The 9634-nt window shown below is 42.0% G+C and overlaps 1 protein-coding gene across 3 annotated transcripts; it reads right to left on the bottom strand.

Annotated features, from left to right (window-relative positions):
• Positions 1 to 618: 618 nt before the first annotated feature.
• aqp11 (aquaporin 11) lies at positions 619 to 5672 on the bottom strand. 3 transcript variants are annotated; one of them, XR_014914916.1, is made up of 4 exons: positions 4765 to 5602; positions 4133 to 4310; positions 3945 to 4035; positions 3065 to 3129 (listed from the first exon to the last, which is right to left on the bottom strand). XR_014914916.1 is itself a non-coding variant. In XM_085430858.1 (3 exons), the coding sequence occupies exons 1-3, from the start codon at positions 5528 to 5530 to the stop codon at positions 1281 to 1283; spliced, it is 984 nt and encodes a 327-aa protein (XP_085286984.1). In that variant the 5' UTR covers positions 5531 to 5672; the 3' UTR covers positions 619 to 1280. The 3 variants fall into 3 exon arrangements, 1 of the variants encoding a protein (XP_085286984.1); XM_085430858.1 differs by lacking the exons at positions 3945 to 4035; positions 4133 to 4310 and adding an exon at positions 619 to 1381 and having other exon boundaries at positions 3013 to 3129; positions 4765 to 5672; XR_014914915.1 differs by having other exon boundaries at positions 3945 to 4310.
• Positions 5673 to 9634: the final 3962 nt, after the last annotated feature.

Genomic DNA, 9634 nt, shown 5'->3' on the forward strand with positions numbered 1-9634 from the left:
TCGAAGTTTCCTTCAGTTAATCTTCAGAAAACGGATCAAACTTTACTGCAGGCGTCTCAAACTCGCGGCCCACGTCACACCTATTTGCGGCCCATATATTGACGTGAAGAAATACAGTGGAATTTGGTCCTTGTTAAAGTGAGTTCTTTAAAAAGCAAAAAGTTTTTTAATATGAAGGCAACAAGAGCGGAGAGCACAAACATGCTGAGGGATTGGCTGTTAGTCCAGTGAGAGAGTCAAAAACTGATGTGCACACTTATGTCTGCGTTTTTATTTTGTTAAATACAAACACAATTATGCGATGTTTCTTGTTTTCCTGGTACTACTTGAACACTAAAGTGGCCCTCCAACAAGATGGCAGCGCAGCAGTGGCCCACAGCTCATTTAAGGTTGAGACCCCTGCTTTATGGTATCAACATAAAACTGATGCATATTTAACAGCAACAGATGTGTTCAGACTGACACTTGGATTTGGCTGAAATGTGTTTTTCAGCCCTGAAATGTGCAAAATTTCATGAAGCTAATATGAAGTATGAAGCTAATAACTTTTCGTGGCTTCTTTGGAAACACTAATGTTTTTGCTGAACCCTTCCCAGGATCAAAGAAACAACCAATCAGCACTGATTACACTGTTTATTTATGTTTGCATGTACAGTATTTACAAAGAGCTCAAAGGCACTAATTGCATTTGTGCAAAAACTAACAGACATGTGCATGTACACTCCTACACTGTGCATGGCTCAGGAATGTTGCATTAGGTAAAAATATGACTAAAATACACAGATCATTTACTCAAAGACAGACTAATGAGGTTGTTGCAATATTATGCTACATCACATTTTCAGTTTGCAGTTGTCAGATTAGTTTAGTAGCTTAAAAAGTGATTGAAACATAAAATAGGGGCTAAGTGTATGTTACTGTATAACATTTGTTTGCAGGGTTACAACACATCTGTATCCTTTATATCAGCTCTGTGGTTCCAGTCTTTTAAAAAAAAAAAAAAAACTCATGCAAACATTATTTTAGTAACCCTAAAAAAGGTCAGTGTGTTGACTCAGGATTAAATACAAAAAGTTCTACAGGTTTGATTGAAAGTAAAATGTTGGCGTTGCCCTGTTCACAAATTTAAAAGCTAATTTTGTGTTGAACTTCTCAGATGTGCTTCTGGTATCCCTTAAAAAGAAGTGCATTCGTGCGGTTCTTCTTCTTCCTTCTTTCTCAGCAGCAGGTTGACAGTCCGTCACAAACAGCTTCACCTGAAAATCGCCGTCCAGCAATGCTCACGCCTTCTTCTTGCTCTCCGTGGGAAGATGGCGAGGTGACGGTTTTGTTGAGAGCGCAGGGACGAGTTTGTCGAACAGCAGCACCGAGCTCATCATCCCTGAAAGAACCACGATGCAGAAGAAGAGGAAAAAAATTAAACTTTTAAGACAAAAGTTGTTTTCTGTATGTCAACCATGAAACTTCTGAATAAAACATTTAAGGTGTTACTGTGAAGCGATGCACACCGCTCAGATAAATGAAACAACTCCCAAACAACAGTCACCTCGAGGTGCTTTGTACCCAAAGCTGTCTTATTTTTTAACTACACAACAAATGTCAGTTAAAAACTGGAATATTTCATCGACCAAAATCTGATGTGTGCTCTCTCACGTTTTTGAGTTTTGCTGTTGCATCAAATTAAATGTGCCTGAATCCTGAAACGGCAATCATGGGATTTATTCCATTAAACAAACGATGTCATTCCTGAAGCACCGAGAGATATTTTTAGACGCTCGTCGCTCTGCCAGCGAAGGTAAATTACACACATCTTTGCTTCAAACAAATGAGTCATGAGATTTTAATATTTAAGCAGCTTATCAGATTTGTGTCAACACTTTGAACACAACTGGCTCGCTGGCTGCCAGAGACGCAGGCACTAAAACGTAGCAGTGCTCATCGCTAATGTGGTTTCTTCTGTCTAACAGTTCAACTAAAACCTTTACTGGTGATCCACGTGGCAAAGAGGGGTCATTTATGACCACAGCTCTTTATTTCTGTGTACCGTCGTGTAAAAATATTTTCTATCTTGAATCTGTCCTGGAAATATAAAGACGAAACTGTCTTTAAGGCTGCACCACGTTTTGGACTCAACTTGAAAGAAAGGCAGATGTGAAGGGTAAAAGTGAGGTCAGAGGTCAAATGTATATGTATGTATATATGTATATGTAAATATATATGTAAACTCCACGGTGTGTGCATACAAAAATTGAAACAGAAACATTGTGGGGCAGTATACAAGGACAGTTATACAATATAATAAATAAATAAATGAATAAGGGAGGGGCTATGGTCATTTAGGGTGGGGATGGTAATTTCACTGAGACCAAAATATTGCACAGAACATGGAAAGACTGAGAAGGTCAGAAAGAAGGTCCAAAATAAAGTGATATTCAGGAACCCCATTTATCATTCCCTATACGCCGACACGATGAAAATACAATGACAGTAAGAAACATAGTTTTAAATAGCTCTATTATTATCCCTTTGACATTCAGAGCAATCAACTGACCTTGAAGGAAAGGTCGGAGGTCAAATGTGATATGATATTTTAAACCTTTATATGGTATTTTCTATATGTTGACGATACACACCACACTTGTAAGAATCATAGTTTCTTAGTTAAAAGGCTTTTTGTCTGTTTTCAAATAGCATGTAAGGCAAATGTTACTGGACTGTTAACATGACTCCACGCTACACCCCCTCAAAGTTTTATCAGAATTCATTCAGGACTTTTTGAGCTGTCGTGTTTATAAACAAAATGAAAAGCCAGAAGAAATTTCACTTATCCTTATTAAAAGTCAAAGACCTGAATTTATAGCACTGAGGATTTTCCAGCCAGTTTGTGCAAAAATCCAAATAAAAACTATTTTCAAACTGATGTTACTGGCTTCAGTCGGCAGCAGGAAAAATACTTGTGATCTCTTTAAGTTGAGATTTTTCTAACGTCTCTGTCAGGTGTGTTAGTCTCACCGAGCAGCGGGCCCAGCCAGTAGACCACGCAGTACTCGAGGAAGGAGTGTCCACCGCAGGGGAACTGTGTGGAGAAGGCCAGCGCTGGGTTAAAGACAGCTCCGGTCACGCTGCCACCTGGACACACATGCACAGTTTTATCAGTGAACTCACATTTGTTCATCATTTAAATCTGCTATACAGCACAAAGCAGCTGAATGCATTCCTGAATCTGCCTTAGAAAGTTAAAGTCTGTGAAGGTTCTCAGTCATCCAGGTCATATTTGCATCTGGACTCCAGACGCTTTTCTTCTCCATAAAGGTATAAAAAGAGAGCAGAAAATGATAATATTCCAGCGGATGTGTGACTTTAAAGGTTACTGGCTGAAAAAAGGTCATTGATCAAACTGATTCTTGCTTAGATTTTAATCAGATTCTCTGCAGGAAAATTTGAAAATATTTCCTCCTAAATTCTCAGTATTCACTCATCAGCATTCAGTCAAACGTTCATTTACGGGTGTAGTTAAAAATCTGCTAATAACTGACTTTACACGGGAGTTGGTTGGTCGGACACAGTGAGAGATGTAATCTGTTACTCTTCATGTGAGAAAGAAGGTGTCTCTGAGATGTACTAATAGTGTGTTAGTTCCAAATAATAAATTAGTGAATGTATTTCATGGCAGTTTGATTATTCTGGGACAAACAGTGCAGTCTTCCTCAAAGCATCACTGTGAATATAATCATATAATGTTAAAAATATAATAACAGTCTTTTTATTATTGGTCAATGAAATAAATAAATCCTCTTTATTATCAGAGTGAAAACAGACTTCCACAAACGAACGTCAACTGATGACTCCATAAATATTCACCTCTTTAAAGATGACTAACCTCATTCAACAGCCAAATGACTTATAAAATCCTAAAATCACATATTTCTGGAAGGTCCACTCACTGGTTATTCAGCATGCCAGGCTGCAGTTACACCATGCAGACAAAGGAGCACTCGGAGCAAGTTAAAGGAAAGTTTATTCAAAAGTAGAAGTCTGGGAATGGAGACAGAGGAGTTCACTTAAATCTGTCATGATGAAACGGAAGCAATCAAATCTGCCTAAATCTGACACTCAAAGGTAAACTGGATACCTGGCTGACCATCACGTTCACGACCAGGTGAGGACGGATCAAAGATCAGGAGTCGATTTTAAGCGTTGAGTTTGGCTTGATCATAATTGTCCCTGTCTGCTTGTTCTATATAAACACACAGTGAACATGTGTCCCTCTACACACACTCAGAGTAAAGGTTCACCGGTCACGCTGCCACCTGATTGGCTCCCATTCTTAACACTTTAGGACTGAGGCTTTTCCAAGCCCCAGTGTTTGTGAAGAGAGACCGTTATGATGGCTCTCCCGCAGGGTAACGTGTCACTGCCTTTTGATGCCTGCACTACCCTGAGGTGGGACACGTTGCCACATAACTATAAGCTGCACACTTTTGTGTGTAATATGATGAAAACTACACAACCAATGCGGCTCCGACCCTCACACCGCTAATGCGTGTTTATGAGAGCAGGAGGTCTGAGCCACTGTTCAGCCACATTTAGGTGATTTTTATGTATTCGTGGCTGAAGTGTATGATTAGTGCCCGGTTCGTGTCTCCCCCAACAGACCCCGGCACCATGTAAATACTCTGATGTGCTCGTGATTTCCGATCACGTGATTAATTAGCGGTGGAGCCGGATTTGATTCCCTGCAGCAGTCATATAGAGTTATCATACCTGCATAAACCGCTGTGGTGATGACCGCAGCCACGGCGTGCACGCGGAATTTCTCCTGCACCGATTGCGTGTGCGTGATAACAGTCTGAACCGCAAAGGCGCACGCGAGCTCAACCGCAGCGGCCTCGTGCAGGGGCGCGTGGATGGGGCTGGTGCATCGGAACCCGAACAGCTTGTGTCGCGCGTGCAGTCTCGACAGCCCGACCCCCCACAGCCTCGGCACCGCAGCGCGTGCAGCGGCGGCCGCCGCGAACTGGCACGCGATCCTCCGCAGGGCGCGGGAGCCCGACAACTTGGCGTGGTAGGCGCGCTCGAGCGCACCGGAGGGGTTCCCGATCGCCCCGCTGAAGGTGAGCCCGTGGACCACCGACGCCAAATACGTGAAGGTGAGCGCGAGACCAGGCTCGATGCCGCCCACCTCGGACAGCAGCTTGAGCTCGTGGGTGCAGCAGCACAGCTGGAAGGTGGACACGAGCTCCACCACGTACTCGGAGAGCCCGGTGTCTGCTAGGGCCCGAGCCAGCAACCTGCGGGTCACGTCGCTCAGCACGACGATCCCCGCGAGCACCGCCAAAGACACCGCCACGTCCGCAGACATGCTGCCGGCCGGTCCGTGCTCCCAGCCGGGGACAATCCCTGTGCGTGGCCGCTGCGTGCACTGAGCTGCGGGCCTCCTTTCTCCCACTAGAGCGCCCTGATGATGGGGTGCGGAAGTCTTTGCTGTGCCGGGGTGCTGTTTCTCTATACCGGAGGATGTGGAGTTCATGCGGGAGCAAATGAGCTCCAGTCCCGGTGGCTCACATGGTGCGGAAGTGACTGAGCTCCGCAGTCCTCCTCCTGCTGGTTGTCTGCTCACAGTACGGACTAGTGATGTGTCGGTCGCGAACGAAATGTAAAAGGAAAAGGCTGAAAATTTAAATAGTTAAGAGTTGAAATGTGAATAGTTGGTTTTTGTATTATATGAGTTATTTCTTACATTTTATGTGGAGTGAATAAATAAAAGTATATTTACGGTGGCCCCTACAGACAAAGCATGTGCAAACTCCAAAACACATAAAAACTCAGAAACACACAAAAACTCAAAACACATACAAAAGACAACAGAAGTGCTCCAGGATGCTGGGCGCAGTGTTGAGCTTTTGTTATCTTGTGGCTACACAAGCCAGCAAGTACCAACGACCGGATTTGGTGTGTGGTAATAACAGGTAAATGAACTTTTTTTTTTTAAATTATTTGAATATATATGAGTGCCTGTGTATAAATACACAGAAAATACACAAATGCTTTCAATTGTGTAATTTAAGTGATCTAGTAGCTCTGTTTTGGAAGTTCAGTTAATGCTAGAAATGTGCTTTGTCTCTAGGGGCCACCGCATATTTATATATAAACATATATAAATAAAACCATTTTTTTTACATTAGTAATTCCTTTTGTGCATAATGTTATATTATTGTTAACAATAAATTAAAGCAACAAAACAACCTGAAGAGCCGGCTCTTTTTAGTGAGCTGAGCCGAAAGACCCGGTTCTCTAAAAAGAGCCGGGAATCCCATCACTAGTACGGACTCAGATCAGTATAACGATGTAGGGAAAGGAGGGCTGATTCACTGCGTTTCTTCTCCTTCTTCCGTTTTCTTCCATGTTTTTTCTCCCACTCGCGGCCCTGTGACATCACACACAAACATTTTAAAATTTACTCAAACAGAAGCAATAATCATATTTACAGTACAAAAGAGTTACTATCAAATTATATTTAATGTCAATAATACTTTTATATTGTGCAGAATCATGAAGTATGATCATGAGTACTGGTTCATTAAAGTATTCTTCACTATTTTGTTGCAGTAGATTATTTCAATTAACCTACTTCATATTCTGCAGTGAAATCTAAATTAGTGAAGAAATAAAGCAGACACCATAAACCATCCCTTAAATTATTTAACTCAATAAGGTGTTGGCCGGCATTCTGTTTTTGGCTGCATGTTAAGGTCAAAATGCTGATGAGGTCTGATCCAGTTTACTGATATACTCTGTTCTACATCCTGCACTGTAATATGAGGATTGTGTGTTTATTAAAATTAAAAATCATCATGGAGTCATTGACAAAAGAACATCAACATTCAGCCTGTTGTTTAGATATTTTTATTTCAGAAATGATTCCTAACAAAAATGGAGAATATAAAAACACAATCAAAGCAGTCAAGTCCATATTATGAAGTGTTTGCTGTATCAGACAATCATGTTTCCAGTCTGCTGCATCACAACAATTGAAATGCAAATATAAATGATTCACAACAATGAAAACAATATAGTGCAGATAAACATAGTGCTGTAATGAATCTGCTCTTAAACACAATAACAAAATACATTTTCCAAGAGAGATGATAATGATTCACATCAGCGTGAAGAACGAATACATTTACAACTGGTTTCTAACATTTCTTATAGATCGAACTGATCACTGATAGAAACAGAAGAATATTCAAAATGATACTCTGAGAGATACATGAATGAGATGTGGATAAACATCAAATCACATAAAACAAAAAAGCACATAATCATTATAACTGGGGCCACCGTGGCTCAGGGGGTTGGGAAGCGTATCTTGTCTGGGCAAGACACTTTACCCTACCGCCTACTGCTGTTAGCCAGAGGGGGCCGATGGCGCATTCCACCAGTGTGTGAATGCGAGAGTGAATGAATTGTGGCATTGTAAAGCGCTATATAAATCCAATCCATTATGAAATAAAATATGAGCAGAAATATAGAAGAATTAAGTGTGTGTCTGAGCTGAAAGCTGCTCTCCTCTCCTGGTTTTCTGTATCACACAGACCACAACAACACAAAGCATCACCTGCAGACCGCTGAGCAGTATCCACCTGACTCTGTAGAAGGTCGATTAAACCCCAAAGGGCTCTCTGTGGATCAGAACAAATGCTTCTGCTGACACACACTCATCCTCTGACTTAAAACCTGTACACACATACTCTCCTGCATCTTCCAGTGCGACATTAGAGATTATCAGGCTGTCACGGGAACAAGTGATTCTTTTGTCACTGCAGAACTTATCATCGTACACAATTTTGCCTTCTGTTTGGATCGACTTCATGAACATAAAGCCCGAAGTACTAGTTTTCCAATCATCAGAGCATCTCATAGTGACTTCATCTCCCTCTGAGAAAACCTTTACTGCAGGTGGACCAAATTTAGGGCACACGAAAAGCCAGTACTGATGTATTACTTTTTCACCTTCACAGTAGTAGATACCTGAATCATTTAACGTTAATGATGGAAATACCAGCGAGAAGTTTCGACCAATTTCTTGATCAGCATCGTAGGAAATTGCTACCTTCATCCAAACTGGGGGCTGGTCATGAATGGGGTCCATGAAGGGACACTCCAGCACAGCTGTGTCTCCCTCTGAAGCATAACGTAGCTTTGTTTGTTTGGTCAAACGTACAGAGTAAGTGCTCACACACTGCTGTTGGTTCATCAACAGGCAGATGTAAGACGTTGGTCGTGTGTTGACATGAAGAAGTGATGCGTTTGTCACCTGCAGGAAACTTTCTTGGACTTTATTCACCTTCAAAATTCTGTCTTCGAATCTACTCAGCCCGGCTTGTTGCCACTCCCCGTAATGTCTGATCCAACGCACCGTCAGATTCTCACCTGTTCCTTTACATTGTACGTCTACAGTAGAATCAGAAGCTAAGATAGGTTCTTCCCCCCTTACTGTCTTGCACACAGTCAGGCTGATGTTTCTCTCATATGTCACGCTGCCCTGAGTCCAGCACACATCTCGGTACAGTCCAGAGTCTGAGTGGGTCAGGTTGTTGAGAGTAAATGAAGGAGAACCATGAAATGTCTCAGGAAATGAGAGTCGTCCTGTCAGGTCTTCATGTACTGTGAAGTTTCTGTTCCAGGGGTCAGAGATGTTCCACAGGACCAGAGTATCTTCACCAACACGTCTGGAGGTGATGCAGAAGCTGTTTTGATCTGGGAGCTTGAACTGTAAAGAGTCTCCTTCTTTTCTTATGGCGATAAATTCTTCTGCATGAATGTTGCTGATGAGAGTGAACAGCAGGGAGAAGCAGAGCTGTGCGACTGCAGCCATCCTGCTCAGAGGTCTCCTGGTGAGTGTCGTACAAGCACTGACACTGCTCGCTTCATGAGCTTCCTGTTTGTGGTTGGAGGAGGAACGTCACTTCTTTATCACATCATCAAGGAACACTTTGAAGCATTTGGCTCGATATCACGCCGTATATCTGCTTTCACTCTTCACAGGCCAAAGTGTGGACACGTTTTTTTATACTTCGTTGCATGGGTCCAGGGGTATCAAACATGTGGTCTGGAGCACAGAACCGGCCAGTCACAGTGTCCAATCTGAACCATTACAAGTGAGATAATGTCAGCTTTACCACACAGCCATGAATATTTATGAAAATGTAAAAGTCCTTTCTAAACTATTTAAAACTTTTTGAATCGTTTTTTTTCACAAAAAAGACAGAAAGATGGCGGGGCGCTAGGTCGCTGCGGAACTATGGCATTACACATGTGACAATTATATTATCTTGGCAGCATTTAGAAGAAATACATAGTTAATATGTTTTAGGCTGTCCCGAATTCTTTGATGTTGGGCTGAGAACAAACAACCAATACTCAGAGCAGGTCCAGTCAATCAACAATTATTTATTATCATACATGTATGGGAGAAGTACAAAATACCAGTCTCTGTGTCGCTCTCAAAGAAAAACACATGAAATCTACTGTTTTATTTTTCGGGGTGCACGCCCCTTCATGAGTAAGCAGATAACATAACATGCGTCAGTTACAGTTCGTGGCGGCTAGATAGAATTCCTTTTTTGGCACT

The sequence above is a fragment of the Copadichromis virginalis genome, linkage group LG14 (assembly GCF_057382275.1).
Source record: "Copadichromis virginalis isolate Kocher_CV1m ecotype Utaka linkage group LG14, C_Virginalis_male_GT1.1, whole genome shotgun sequence".
Taxonomy (NCBI): domain Eukaryota; kingdom Metazoa; phylum Chordata; class Actinopteri; order Cichliformes; family Cichlidae; genus Copadichromis; species Copadichromis virginalis.

Bases quoted from the DNA above. Each gene is read 5' to 3' on its own strand.
- aqp11 (XM_085430858.1), bottom strand. From the start codon at position 5,530: ATGAACTCCACATCCTCCGGTATAGAGAAACAGCACCCCGGCACAGCA. The intron at 3,130-4,764 runs GTATGATAACTC...ATGTGTGTCCAG, and splicing joins CACCACAGCGGTTTATGCAG to GTGGCAGCGTGACCGGAGCT. The intron at 1,382-3,012 runs GTGAGACTAACA...TGGTTCTTTCAG, and splicing joins CTGGCTGGGCCCGCTGCTCG to GGATGATGAGCTCGGTGCTG.